The 16,071-nt window shown below is 37.1% G+C and overlaps 1 protein-coding gene across 1 annotated transcript in view; it reads right to left on the bottom strand.

The window, feature by feature from the left end:
* Positions 1-1,187: 1,187 nt before the first annotated feature.
* Positions 1,188-16,071, bottom strand: part of NRG3 (neuregulin 3) — a gene marked incomplete at its 5' end in the record, with an annotated part of 31,074 nt that continues 16,190 nt past the window's right edge. The window contains 2 exons of the mRNA XM_010083856.1: positions 1,188-1,695; positions 7,293-7,463. Of these exons, the coding sequence (XP_010082158.1) occupies positions 1,188-1,695; positions 7,293-7,463 (679 nt within the window). The remainder of the gene's footprint in view (positions 1,696-7,292; positions 7,464-16,071) is intronic.

Genomic DNA, 16,071 nt, shown 5'->3' on the forward strand with positions numbered 1-16,071 from the left:
ATTCCCCGCAGGGAGTGATCTGCTTTTATATATCCCCATTAGAATAAAATCTGTGCATGCTTGTGTGTCTGCCCATACTGAACCATTTGCAGGATTGAAGCTTTAAAGTTCACAAGCCTAAGCCATGATTAATTAAAGTGGCTGGAGAACTGAAAGCAGGAACAGATCAGGGCAGCGTGGACACCTCTTGGCTGGATTTTGATCATACTGGATCTCCCTGACTCTTCTTTGAACAACCCATAATGAAATACAAGTTTAAAAAATTACATACACACTCAGAAGTACTCCTTGAGAGCTTACAAATACCTTCAAAGTATAACAGTTTAGAAATCTTGAGGGGTCAGTAACAAACAATGGAGTTTATGTTCCCACTCAGAAAAACCCCAAAGCAAAACCCAAACCCAAACCTCTCATAATATACACTTTCGCACTTTCTCTTGTTCTACCTCACTCTCCACCAAGGCAGGCCTGATAGGCAAAGCTCAGAAGATGGAGCAGCCACAGGCTCCTGACCGCTGTGTCTCTACAGACCCCAATCCCACTCCACCCTTGGCCAAACCCAAAGCTCCTAACTGTTTCCATTAACTTTCTTGGGCTGACTTATACATTAAAGTAAGGTGGAGAATTAAGCATCTGGCTCAATTTAGGGATTTATTGTCACTTCGCAGTAGGTATTGAACCTCAGAAGTAGACGTCTCTGTGCCTGTTTCCATGGTATGAACCTGGAACCAAGAGGAGAGGTGGAGAGGGGACTGGGTCTGTGATGGGGTCACAGGACTTGCTCCCCAGGGTCTGAATCCCTGGCCAGCAGCTCACTGTAGGGCTGCCCTGAAACCAGAAATGAGTCTAAGAATGATCTTGGCCTTTACTGAAAAAAAGATGCATAGAATAAAGCCTTTGGACAGCCGAATGGGACTGCGGTACAATGCTCTGTAACTGAAACTGTATGTGTAATCCTGCCTAGAAAGCACCCGATGTACATTTCATCCCTCCTGGAACTTTTCCCTTAAAAAAATATTTTGTTAAAAAACACTATGATATGAGGGCGATTGACTATTTGGTTTCTTCTAAGTAGATGCTCTTAAATTAATGCATATAAATAATTTGTATTTAATTTCCTCCCTTCCTGTTTAGCAAAGCATTGAATGCAGAGATCTCATCTCCCCTCTCGCAAACCCCACACAAAGTCACTTGGTCAATACCGAGTCTCTTTGCGTTTCGCTTTTTAAGACAAATTGTGCCTCTCGCTCTGACTTGGCCGTGGGGCTCATGGGCAGAAAGGCTGTGTTTTCACCCGTGCTGCTCTCTGCTTCTACGCTCGCCAGCTCATAGTCCTCCGACCGCCTTGCGTCCGTCAGAATCCGAATCTGCTCCTGCACAGTTTCTAGCAATATTTTCACTTCGTGTTGTTCTGCTATAAGACAATTACTGACTGGGGAACTCACATTGACAAGTTCAGCTGAATAGGAGTTTTTGCACCATTTGATGCCTGTTACTTCAGAAACATTTTGCATTTGCATGCAGGCTTCGTCCAAGCCCACAGACGGGATGATGGGAACGGAGTTGGCCCTTGAAGATGAATAGCCGACCAAGTCCTTCTGATCCACGTTATTAAAATAAGGGGTTGTCTCTCTTGAAGGCAGTTGCATATTTATTGAAGTGTTCTGAGGAGTCTTTAAACCACTGGATGAATACCTGGAAAGAGTAAAAAGAAGTTTTTGTTGTACATCAAGCGATCGAATGCAACTGGCAGCAGGAACACTGTATGAGATTCAGTGAACTGTGCTGAAAAGACATATGTCATTTTTCCCTCACACTAGGAGCACTTGGTAATAGTGTGGCCCTGGGGAAAACAACAGACTCTGGAAAGCTGTTTTTGATTCTCAGATCTACTGGTGGCAAACCACTGCTTTTCACTCAGTCTCATTTTGCCCACCAGTATATCAGGATAACGACAATTCCTTTTTAAAAGATGTCAGAAGTATTATTAATTTTCTTAGAAATTAAATTTGAAATTCCATTCCTATGTTCCTAGCTGGTGAAATGGATTGATGTTTTCTTCAACATCAGAACTCTCAATGTCAAATGGCTATTTTAGGAAAGCACTTTAAAAAGGTGCAGGAAAAAAGTACTTTAAACAAAACATGGTTGTGTAGTCTATTTTACACATAAATGATTGTCTGTGTTCCCCTTCAAACAAGCGGAGTATCTAAGTGCAATGTACCTCTGGAAAACATGTATTTATTTCAATAGCCCATACTCCGAATGTTGGCCTGATTTGTTTTCTTAGATCTCATCTGCAATTAGAGCTAATATATTGGGCTTGAGCAAATGTCTGTGTTTTCCCGATATTGTAACCCTGTGTTTAAAAAAAAAAAAATTCTTTATCCTCCATTAATACATATCATAGCATGATTTCATTTATTGTGAGGCCACTTTGGTGAATTTTTATCAACATTTCCATTTTTTTTTCCAAAGACAAATTAAATATTTTGATCTGAAAGTGTTTTTGTTGAAAAACAGAAATGGAAAGTATACTAACTAGAAACTAAAGGAAACAATGACCAAAAAAAAAAAAGATGTTTCCCATCTGAGTAGTAGCATTAATAGAGAAATTTCGTGCTCTAAGAGTTTCTACTAGTCATGATTGCCAAGGACCACAGACATCATCACAGTACCGAAACATATTTTACTTATAATCAGCTTTGTGACCATATCACTGTTTAAAAAGGCACGCTAATGGTGAAATGTAATATGTTTTATCCATGGATGAGGAAAGCAACATTTAGACCTGCTGTGGAAGCAGGTACTTTGAGCTCTGAGTTGAAGGATATTTTTCTGAAATCTGCTTAAGCCTGCTGGACTTCACTAGGGATATCCTTCTACTCATATGTGCCTTGCTGCTTTTTGGCATTAGCAGAAAGAGAACTAAGGAAAAGAAAGTGAACTGCATGAAACAGCCATAGCCCAATATTAGGGCACAATCTAATTAAGTGGAAAGGATTCCTTTGGCCCTATCCTCCTGGCAAGCTGTCAGACAGGAGAGAGAGGAGGGGATATCTTCAGGCTCATTTCCAGCAGAGCATCTCTGACTTGTAATTAACTCGTCTACGGTGGCACTGTGTTTGTGCAACTGCTTGACACATTAACCTGTACATGCGTGCATGCGGTTCTGTGCAGCCCTGGTACAGAAACTCTCCAGGCATCCCCAAAAGACCAGAAAATGCAGCTGGGAGCTCTGTGATAAGGAGGAGGTGTTGTGGTCTTTGCTGTTATCTGATGGAAAGAGATGCTTTGGGAAGTGGGACTCAGGGCATAATATAGCAAACTTTTTTTTTTTTTTTTTGATATGTGCTAGGATTTCTTATACATGTTATACAGCTGCAGTTATGTTTTACATCTGAGACAGCTGAAATCAGCTTTTGGTTAATTACATTTTCACTATGCTTAGACACATTTGTAGCCATTACTGGAGGGCCTTTTTAGAACAGTTTTCAAGAATCACTTATGAATGAAATACTGATCTGGGATACTATTCCTGAGGGAGGACAATTAAAAAAAAATAAATGAAAACAAAACAGTGCAGACCTTTGGGTTGTGCCCATTCTTGTTTCCTTTGCTTATTATACAATTGTTCAAACGACTATAGCTGGAGAGATCGCATCAGTTGCATTATTCCCTTTTTTGGTAATTCAGGCCCTAAATATATTCTGGGCTGCACCCTGAAAACAAAGGGAGTGAATGTTTTTAATGAATTTCACATGCAATGAATGTATTATATGGATGATATATAAGCAAAAACAAGAAAAGAGTGAATTAAAATGGGTTTGGTGAGAAAACAGTAACATTTGCCAATTCCATAATAGAGATTCAATTATTCTTGGTATTTCAAAAACTAATTGTCAGCAACACTAACATGTAGCACAATGCCTTCCATATTTCCATAATATTTTTTGAAGTACAGATAGACACACCAATTTTATGCCAGAATTACATGTTTCTGCCGTGTGCTCACAGGGCTTTCAAAGGAGGACTGAGGTTGAATTAAAGCACATACACTGTGTGCGATACGCAAGGTATTATACTAGTAGGGATATTGCATCTAAACCATGTGAGACTCAGCTTTTGGATAACTACAAACTTATCCATGCTTCTACTTGTGACACCACACTGCTGCTGTTTTCACTAGACTGAGATTTAGACATATAACTGCAGAATCTTAATCACATTTTCTATAATTAAATTTCCCAGAACTAAGAAAGATATCTGGTTTTTATCTGAAAAATTAGTTTGTCTGAATAAATTAATTCATGTAGATGTATTTCACAGTGCAGCTCTCTCTCCACCCTCTTCCTAAAACCAAGCAAAAAAAGAAACTTAAACATTTATAAATATGCAACAGCAATTATATTATGGTCATACAGCATTTAAGAGTCTGAATTAAAGAATGAAACTGAAAGAAGCTTAATAATTTTACTGCCCCCTTAAAATTGATATTAAAGAGGGACAGAAGAGATTGGAACTTAAAATACAATATGTTTTTTTGTCTAGCATGGTATCAACAGTTTTGCTATAAGCTGTATTGCTATAGGTGTTCAGTATATGAGCCTGACGACAAGGTCCATTAAGATGAATGTGAGTCATTCCGGTGGCATTACCTGGCTTCTGTTCAGCCTTGTATATACCTATATATACACACCCATTTTCTACCTGCAGATAGGACTTATTAGGTTTTGTCTATGTAAGCACATTTCTATCTGTATATGTACACATTCACAGGCTATAAGGCACGACTTACTAACACTTCCCACCGTGTAACGCAAACCGCTGTCACTGAAAGCAGGCGATCAGACTACGGTCCACTTAACTGCATGTAAACTCGTGACACCCTCCGGGACTCAAACCAGTCTCCAGGATGTGACTGGCATGGAGATGGTTTGTTTTCTTTAAGCCTCTAATTTCAACCATGTTTTTCTACTCCTTCAAATAGCATACTGATTAAATAACTGATATTAGCTGTATTTGACTCAAACTCTGCAAGTATTAGATCTTGTTGTGTATAATGAGATCTGGTGTTTCTCAAAGGCAGCAAAAGCTTTCTTCTCAATGTGGGATGGGAAGAGGAGCACTTTTAAAGGACTAGGCAAAAAACTAATCAGATAAATTAGCCTATTTAATATCTAATATAAACATATAAAATTTGACTAAGCTTCAGGCAGAGTTGCTGATGGATGAATTTCAGAAAGCCCACAGAATTAGGGAGATAAACCACTTTGATTTGTGCATCCCTATAGACAAAGATGGAGGTAAAAAGGGAGAAGAAAGGAAGGAATGTAACTTCTGTAGGGGACAAGGGAACTTTTCATTTGGGCTGGAAATTTAATGAGAGTGAAACTAGCAGATATTTAGATGGTAAAAAGCCATCTGATTTTGGGGAAACTTCTTCCTAAGTTAGAAGAATTCCACATAAAGTAGAATTAGTGAACTATTTTTTTTTCTGTTGAGAGTTTAGATTAATACTTATATTTTGTTCATTGCTGCAACACAAACTAACTTGCAAAAAGTTTTGTTACACTCTTAAAAGACTTCATTTTCATAAAAAACATCATCAGTAAAACATTGTAATTTAACAAGATCACAGAATTGCTTTTGTTTTCATGCCTAACATTCACATTTTTAAAATTAATTCATGAGTACCAGTTGAAGACTTTTGGTACCATGTCTGTGATATACACAGACTGCTGTGACTCCCAGTCACAACACCACCTCTTGATGCACTCAGAGGACTCCTTCAGAGAAAGGTCCCACCACTAGAGTTGATATTAGGAAGGTCTAATTCTACAGACATACCTAGTGGACAAAATACAGATGACATGCTTTACTGGATTGAGGCCAGAAGGGGTCACAGGCTGGTCCAAACATCAACCTTTTGCAGAAATGCAAACATAAAATATAGGCCAATACAAGATGATACTTGTAGTATCACACACCAGTTTCCTAGAGAAGAGTAAATACAGCTACCCACAAGACAGCTTTGCTATCTTCTGCCTCACTTCTCAACCTCGGAAGATGCTGCAGCACCCTCCGGAGCCCGTATGGCAGGATGCTGCCACTGAAGAGGGAAAGCTGTGAGCCTGTGCCCATTACAGGAGGGGTTGCATTTGGAGTCACAATCTTCTTAAGGAATTATAAACACGTTATGATACAAATGAGCAATAATATATTTACTGCAAGAAGCAATAAACAAAATTTTCCTTAGAAGCAGCAAATAGTAACAATGAAAGAAGTACGACACGAATCTGTACTTGTGTGTGCACACATGCAAAGACACACACATGTAATGACACTTGTCTCAGTCGGCACTTGTGGATTTCATTTCCCAGGAGGTCAGTGTGGATAGTGATAATAACTCCGTTCTTCCCTGAGGAAAATTAAACACACAGTTGACCTCAGTTCTGCACTTCATAAAGCCAGTTCCAATACCAAGATGTACAGCTGCCTTTTCACAGTGTAGCTGTTCACTTTGCTGCACTTAATTGTGACTTGCACTGTCCAAATGAAACTGGTGGTGTTTTATTCTGTTCCAGACATTGCTCCCAGTTTTACACATAATCTGTTTATAGTGATTCTGGAGAGTCTTTGGAAATGTATAGGGATATGTAAATATTATGCAAAATATCTCAGCAATTGCAAAAGACTTCAAAGGCAGCTGTAGCTGCTGAGGAGCACTTCTGAAATTCAGACTTTATGTACAGCTGGAGCTCACATTCAATATTCTAATAAGACGAATTAAAAAAGGAAAAATATTGGATTCTTTGTGCATTTTCGAAGACAAACACATGTGAAGTGATCAGTCTTCACTGCAAACACACTTCACAATGTACATAGGTTTATTTAAAAAACATGAAAGTTGGACTGCTGAATTATTTTCTCTTATTTGTCCAGTGATGATGGAAGAAAAAAAAAATGCTATGCAAAAGTTACTAGAACTGCACCTCATAGCACTGCTAGAAAAAACATTAGTTATAAAGAGTAACGTTGCCAATCACTTACAGTTTGTTCTGATCTCTCCTTCTACAGCCTTTGAAAGGCTTAAAAAGAGCAGCCAGCCAAATAAAAACATATTACCTTCAAAGAGCTGGTATGCTGAAAACATTCTTCAGCTTTCAGTACTATCAACCCTGGATCCACAGTACACTATAACAGTTGGAAGGACTGTAATGGCAAAGCATATTAACCATGCAACAGCAGCTGCTCACAAATTGTCTCACTTCAGTTATGTTGTTACTTACCCATGACAAGGTACTGTGTCCTGGTCTGTGATCCTTGACTCTTCTAGCTGTTGATATGCGGGTCCTGTAATTCCATTGAACCTACCCCGAGGTAAGGGAGGAGTCCTCCGAAAGGCATTTCTATGTAGCATCCCACTTTTTTGTCCTGGGCTGCAGCATGAAGAGAGATTTCTAGAAACAACACCAAGAGTACAGTAAAAATTATCACAGCAGAAGTGTAAGCTTCAGCAAAGTAAAGATTCAGGATTAATAATGCATGGATTATTGTTTCTATAAACTTTGCTGTGGCAATCTATGACGTCAGTAGAAATTCCCTATGGAAATATATATAATCCACAGTTAGCTGCTGTTTATGCCATATGTAATACATCACCTCTCTGCTAGGAATGAAAATAATTGCCTGGAATATTAAATGTTTTCTTGTACTTGACGAAGGATGCTTCTTTTTTTCCATTATGCATACCAGAATCCTCCTATATGCAGTTGACTCCTCTGACAGTATAAATAAACTGCACAGCTCCATCATACCTATAGCTGAGCTCAAAATCAGATCTTAGATTTAGAGCCCATTGCATCATCTATCAGCCTAGGGGGTCCTGCTTTCTGATACCACAATATTAAATGCAAGTGAAGAATATAAGTGAAGTTTATGAACCACAGCTGGAAGAAATAATCTATGACACAAGTTTTCTACACATTGAACAAGATTTCTTTTCTATATAGTTTTATTCTTTGTTTACAGACATTGATTGTTTTCATCTTTATACATAGATAAATAATGTGTTGTTTCTTTTTGTGATATAATACACACTTGAATATGATAAAACCAAGTAATCGTTTTCTACTTATTCCAGAAAAGTGCTTTTGTAAACAACATTTTTGTACTGTTTCGGAAGAATAATTTTTTTCTATTTTTTGCAGGAATTAAAAGGTATCTAGAATCCACATAGTTTTGGTATATTAACCATAAATTCAGCTGTTGCTAATGCAGAAATAAGGAAACACAGAATTAAGGCAAGACACAACCTATTCCTACCGTAAACAGGTCACAGTACTGCACGGGATGACTGGCTATTCATTTTCCAGCTATTCCTATTTCTCTTGGCATCTCCTGGGTCTCAGAAATGCATATGTATTACCTAATATTCTGTCACAACCTTAATGATGTTTTAATGTAAGTTTTGTAGATGCATTTTAAGAATCATTAGTTTTGGTTATGTGAATAATTTCAACTTCTGATACATTTCATCTATTCAAAAGACTTTTGGTAAGTTTTATTCTCTTTTCCTATTATAATGTGACTTAAAAGCCATCTACATTTTACACCTAGTGGGAACTTTATTCATAGTTAAGGCCACATATACTCCAGAGGCAATTCTTGCTTGGACCAAATATGTTGGACAAACTGTCTTGGAGCATATATTTCCATCAAAACCAATTTTTTCTCCCCAAAGTCAAAACATAAGAAGGAAATTCAACAGTCTCTATCCTACTGCTCAGATTAGCAGTCTTTCATCATGGTCTCTGCTCCATTCTCTTCCACAATTTTACTTTTGTGGTGCTTTTTAATTGAAAAGATCAATAAACCATAGCCATAGCACTCCCTCAAGGATTTTTGATGGTTTCTTCAGTCGATTTTTCCTTAGCTATTAAGGAGGCTGCAAAATAACTATTTTAAAACTGAAGTACTGGCTTTTCAGTTCTGAAGGCTGAGTTCAAGTTGTGAGTTACAGTTCATATTCTGAAAAAAAAACCACTACCACATCACAAAAAAATTGAATATTTCTGCTCAGTAGAGTCCGAGATTATTACAGCAGGGGATCTTAAAGATGCAGCTGAATGAATAATTTGTGATGGACAATGAATTTTAGGTTTTTTTTGTTGATTGCAGTATATTCATCAACGTACTACAGAAGTCAATGAACTGATTAATTTAACAGACTTTAGACTGATTGCAAATATTTGAAACTAGAAAGACAATGTTTAATTGTGGTTGGTTTGATGCTCTTGTGCATCTTCCTTGCTGGATGAGAGCACATGGTCTCCCATCTAATACCATGCACATGCAAATTCACAAAAGCTCTGCATTTGTAATGGACATAACTGCAACACATACGGTATATATTGAGATACTGGGCATAAACTGCAGCAAAGATGTGTATAAATGCCCTATCTGTACTTCCTTCAATTCCCACTGAAACTCTCATTGGTACATCTAAAACCAGGCACTACACACTTCTAAAGGTGATGGGCTGGTTAGACTGCAGGGATCTGGCATATGCCAACATCTTCCTGCAACCACAGCAGCTCCAGCACCAACTGAGCTTAAGCAACTGATCTGTTGCTAACGTGGGGTTCTTATGCTTTCAACATTTCTGACCAAAGAAACAGAGGGGAAAATGAACAAAAATTGTTTGTGGTCATGGACAAGACAAATTCACTACGAAGGACCAGGATATGTTTACAGACAGTGTGGCTGCAAGCTGCAGGATAACGCTCATTTCTTGAAGCATCAAAGACAAGGTAGTAACAATTTTCATTAAAAGTTTTATGAAAAAGTAACTCTGGCATAATAAAGTTTTTCTTTTTTCACAAAACTGCTAGGAACATCAGCACACTCTTCCTCCAGAAAATAGAGTCCCTCTCAGGCTTTTGCTATTGCTCACGTAAAGTGTTCCTCTCTCTGAGGCAAACAATGACTTTTGGATTTCCTCAAGGAATTTATCTTCCTTTAGCCACCATTATGGTTTCTTCCTCCCTGTACTCAAGTCTAACTGGGTAAAAGAAACCAGCCCATCTAACTGAGCTGTTCAATAAAACAGACCAATAAGGAAAGCTGTAGCAGATACGTCTTTAAGATCCATTAAGCAATTACTATATTACAATAACAAAAATCAGAATCTGCTTGAACTGTTTCACAAGTAATGCACAAACTAGGTGGAAATACAGTTATGAAGAATTAGTGGTTTGAAAGAAAAAGTTCAACCATCCCTAAAGTTAATTAAGAACTTGGAATTAATTGATGCAAATTGTTTTGTGTGAAGATTTTCTTTATGTTGAGCAACTAAGTGAAAACAAAATCCGGCCCGGTAAGTGGAATACTCTCTTCTCAAGGCACATAAGCAGCTCCCAAGTGCAGTTAACTGTGTTCATGAAGACGAGAAGACTTGCAGTGAATTTACAGTAACCCTGGGAATCCCTCCGTATTACTTTTTAGTTAATTACTAAACAAATTTGATTATACATCACATTATGAACACATCCAGAAGTAACTCTGTCAGCAGCAACATGAAAGGCATTAACAAGAGGATGACAATTAAAGTGTTAAAACTTTAGACAGGTTTCCAACCTTTCTATTCTTGTTTAACAAGCATAACGGAGCTAAAGAAATAGTGCTTACAAACATGGTTGTATTTTACTTATCTATATAATCCATTATCTATGTTATCTATTTTACATATTCTTTCCCCTTTTTCACAATTGTAATTCGCAAAAGAAAGATGCAAAGTTGAGGGAGGAAGGATTACTCTAAAAATTATTGTAAATACTCTGTCTCTATATCTGCAAAAAATACAGAGAGGCATATTATATTACATACTATATTACCTACTAATCACAAGATGCAAACATTAGTGTTGAAGACATGGGTTTTTCCCCTGCAAGACAGAAACAATAAATACATACCACAACGACAGAGCTAGCTGCCAGATAGACAGTGTCTTCTGGTGTTCTCTAGGAGCCACATTTTTAGGCTAAGTTAGACAATCTACCGCTAACATTTGTACAGATCAACTATTTAGTTTTTTGACCAATCTTCAGGTTTAATAAAAAGGATCTGTTACACCTGACAACATAAGCATCTCACAATAAATACCATGCAATAATAATAACACTGTATCGCGAAGGACTGTTTACAAGAACGAGACCACACACAATGACCACGTCTCTTTTGGAGCCTGTGTTATAGATGGCTCCCCAAAGGGATAAAGTTAACATAATGTTTGGGACTTCAACAAAGCTGTATGTGATTAAAATAATACTAAGATTGTAAGGAGATTATTATGCCAAAAAAGCTGTGGCATAAGAGAACTGAACTTAATAGTTTTGTCCCTTTTTTCCTCTGTATCCCAAGCATCTAAACACCACTCCTTCCCGTACCTTTGCAAAGTAATCACGTACTGTCTCAGTGCATGATTACTGTCTAGGAAAACATCTCATCTCGAATGGCACAATGACCTGTGTTTGCTAGTTTGTTTTCATTAATTGTTACAGCTGGTCAGGTTCTCAGCCCAGGTGATGGACCGGGACTGCAACCTGCTGTTTACAAACCATCTTCTCCTTTCATATGTGTAGGAGAAACTTTCCAGCAGCCAGCCTATACCTACAAATCTACTCATGATTTCTGAAATAGGATCACTGTTGCTTTCATTATATAGTCATGTATTCAGGGATAGCATGTGCTGAGGCTGATCAGGGACTTTGCAACTCTACATAAATCCTTCAACACTACCTATACCACCTGATCACCATGCCAGTTCCACCAGGTAGATACATACAATAGGAAAAGGGAACAGAGCATTCAGAGGCACCTCAGTGACATCGAGTTTAATCACCTGCCATAACTTCATCGTATACTCCCTTTAGTGCATTGATCAGCTTCCATCCTAAAACTACAACTATATCCAGACTACTACTCCAGAAAGTTGGTCTATATTAAAAACTTTGAGGCTTCTTTTCAGTTTATATTTACTTATGATGAATATACATCTGTTTGTCATATGTGGCACCACACTCCTTCATTTTAAATAGGTCTTCATGTTATGCTTTCTCTGATGTATTTATAAGAGGCAGTCATATACTCTTTTCAGTCTTCTGAAATGAAGACTGAAACGAGACAGACTCTCTAACGCTTTCTGTGGAACACAGATTATTAATTCCTCATATTAGCTCATGAATGCAATTTGAGTCCATAGCAACCAGGAGTCCATTTTAACCAGGTGAGATAATATTGGTGTATTCTCATGTTATAATCAAATGACGTTACGACAGTGTCTCATGAAGAGGTTTTAGTGTTTCTGACTTTCTGACGGAAATGTCTTGATTAATACTTCCTTTCATCTCATTTATCTTTTGCACAGCTGCAAAACTTTGTGACTTGATTATCCTTTGACCAAGTAGTATATACTGAACCTTTTTCTTCCTCATTTGTTTCTTAAATTTCTTTATTAGTTCCTAAATGCCTGACCTTGTATTTAGTACTATTGAGCTTCAAACCACCTCTGTTATGCCACTCTTTAAAGTTATTCTATTCATTCTTTATATCTGGATCCTTGTGTACTGAGTGTATCTTTTAACTATTTTTTTCAGTATGTTTCAACTTTTTTGTGCCAAAGTTATGCACAAAAGCATTAAACACAATTGGTCCTCAAAGCTGAGTAATTCTTTCAGAGCTCCATTAGTGCTTCACTCATGAATGTCTTCAGCTAGCACTTACCTTCTCAACACAACTCCTTACTATCTCCCTTTTAACCACCTCTGTATATCTGCACTATCATTTTTCTGTCTCTCCCTACTTTCTCCCATTAAAGGCATTAGACAGATGTGACAACAAATCAAACATTGCCTGAAGCTGGGTAGAGATGTAGCTCACCTATATCAAATATAAAGTAAGTCATCAGTGTAGTATTGCAGGAAGTGCTGCGGGTAAACTTCATGATAATTTTTAGCCTTTTTTACATCTATCCAAAGAATATGCTTCCCCCACTTTGTCCTAAAGCCTTGACTAGTCTAATTCAACATAATAGGTCTTCAGTTCCTTCAATAAATTTTTCCTCTTCCTAAATATTTGACAGTTGCTATTTTATCATCACATGGCACAACTCCCATTTTGATAAATTTTGCTACCAGACTTGACATTTCATGAGCCAGTTCTCCTTTCAGACTTCTTTGTTCAAGATTAACCAGAACATCTTCACTTGAGGCCTTTGATTTCTGCATTTTACTTCCACTGTGACTGTAGCAATGTCTATTTTCATACATTTGATTCTATTCCCATTCTACCTTCCTCCTCAAAGAATCATCCTAACTGAAAAATGAAATATATCCATTCAGGATTGCCCTAACTGCTTCATATATTATCTGTGTCCCACCATCAGCTTTGCTTCTTCCTACATAGTACTCCACTTCTTTATATAGCATGAACAATTGATTGTTTTCAATATTACCAGTAATTCTTAACTGTCAACAATTCCTGGAAATGTTCATTTCAAGCATGAGTTCTTGCTCTCTGTGATATAGTTTGTTTCTTTACCTACACCCCGTTCCTTTTAGGCATTCTTTTTAGTAAATTTATCCAGAAAACTATGTTTTCTCCTTGGGAAAATAACAGATTCCTTATACTTTCTCCCTTTCGGGCTTCCTTTGCCTTTATTTTCTTAGTTACTTTAGATTATCAATACTTGTTCTTTGAAATTCAATAGCCTTATTTGCAGAATAAATTTAATTTACTCTTAATTTTAACTGGATCAATGATATTGGGAGCATAACGAGTAAAATGCTTACTAAATAAAAAAAAAAATTGTTTTTACTGTGGTTTTCGTGGTGTTAGAAGTTCACTAAAAATGCCAACACATTATTTTAAATCTTAGAGTAAGTTTATCCTATTTTGACATTTTTGTAAGACAATACAGCTGCTCTAGGCTGAAAGCCTCTGCATTTGGCTTTCATCATGGTATTCTCTGAAATTAATCCCTCTAAAATCAATGATGACTGAATCAATGAATGAAAGTCAGGATGACTAATAACCAAGAAAACTGCTATTCAAAAGGATGACAACTCAATCCCATAATGAACAGAACTCTATTTTGTTTCTATCTGTTAGGACAGTAAGGGTTTTCATCTTACTAAAATCAACAGATAATCCAAGATTAATTTTTGAGTGCATTGTATACTTTAGAGGAAGTCTAGTGATTAAGCACATTTGTTACTTTCCAGTTCTAACAGTGGTAAGAGTTGCTTTATTTATGGAAATAGATGATGTAAAATTCTTCTACTTTAATAACAGTGCATAACACAGGTGAAGTATTTTAGTAGTGAGATTCAGTGGACATTCCAATTTTCAGTTCAATCTCTGCAGTAATTCTTTGGATGCAGCTGAGGATGGCGGAGACAGGAAATTGCTATTATCTAGTAATCTGAGGAAAATAACTAGGTGTTCTCTGCCAGTCAAATTTTGGCAGCCCCAAATGATTCCCCACCTTGGTAGTCTTACTGTCAGGCCAAAATAATATTGGTTTTAGGAACTGGAAACAGATAGCTCCCGATTTTAAGAAAAAATCACCCATCATTAGTGCCCTTGAAAACACCAGCAGAGAAAACAGGTTTGGACCTGGAAAAAACCATTTCTGTAGCAAGCAGAAATAAACCAAAAATATAGTTTAACTACAGCATAAAACAGAGAACTTGCAGAGCTGCTGTAACTTTTTCAGGCTCCAGGTTTGGAATGGAATGAAGGATGTTTAGGACAAAATGTATCCCAGACAAAAAAAGAAGTTTCCTCATTTGACCATTTGGCCACACTGAACGCTATTGAGAAACTAAAGAAACTGAGTAAATCAGGAAGCTGTCACATGGTGCAGAAATTAAAGACAGCCTTATAAGTCTTAAATGTTCAAGTCTGTTGCATGTTTTATAAAGCAAGGGCCTTGTATAATAAATCTTAAATTATAAAACTACAAAAAGAATTCTTTATAAATTAAGCTAGTCATTCCACATCCTAAAACAGTCCTGAAGCAAAAACTCTTAAGATATTTGCAGATGTCAAGCACCAGACTAAGATGACTGTTGGGTTTTTCTGCTTTCTTTTTTCTCCCTGGGGAAGAGAGATTTGTGTGCAAAGGTGTTAAAATGAGTGATCAGGAATTCTGCATCAGTTCACCGTAAATTCAATGTGACTTACTCTGTAATTTCCCCATGGAAAACAGGAAGTCTAGAGAGTCTTTCAGCTTTTATTTTAAGTGACATTAATAAACAGAAGACTTTCAGTCTTTAATTTATTTCCACATTTTCAAGCTTAGGTAATGTCATGGTACAGCACCTAAAACATTTCTAACTTGGATATTGCAATCAGGTTATTAAAGGTAAGGGAATATCACCATGTTTTTCATGAACTTCACCTTTTGACCAAATGGAAACAAAATGCCACACAGATTTTCAGTGGAAAACACTCTACACAACAGCTCCATAGTTCATCTATGTCAGTAAAATTATTAAGCATATTTTGAAAATCTCTGTGTAATAAGGAATAAGCCCTAAGAAATTAATCTGACATGACAGTCGGCATTATTTTTTCATGCCAAATTAAAGATTTAAGTAAGGTAAAAGTACAAAGGACACAAATATCCCTTCCTGGCTCATATACTGCACTTTGATAGGTTAAGCAAAGCGTTCATTCAAAAGAGAAGGAACATGTAGCTGACTGGGGGCCAGCAATGAAAGTGCAGCAAATACTACAGAGCTAGATCACAGCCTCATGCAACCCCAGACTTTTTTTTTTAGCAATTTTAAAAAATTATCCTTTTAATAAATAAGTCTTCCCCTCCAGATAATATCTAGCTAAAAAAATCCTGAACTCATTTTTCACAGCCTCTTCTCTCTGTCTGTGTACTCTGGACCAGACATTACCACTGCCATTCCACCAACACTATTGCTTATATCAGATACAAGTCTGTTTTCTAGTCCCATAATGAAGCATCTTCATTATTTTTCATCCAAAAGGGCT

Source organism: Pterocles gutturalis, unplaced genomic scaffold (genome assembly GCF_000699245.1).
Source record: "Pterocles gutturalis isolate BGI_N339 unplaced genomic scaffold, ASM69924v1 scaffold9685, whole genome shotgun sequence".
Classification (NCBI taxonomy): domain Eukaryota; kingdom Metazoa; phylum Chordata; class Aves; order Pterocliformes; family Pteroclidae; genus Pterocles; species Pterocles gutturalis.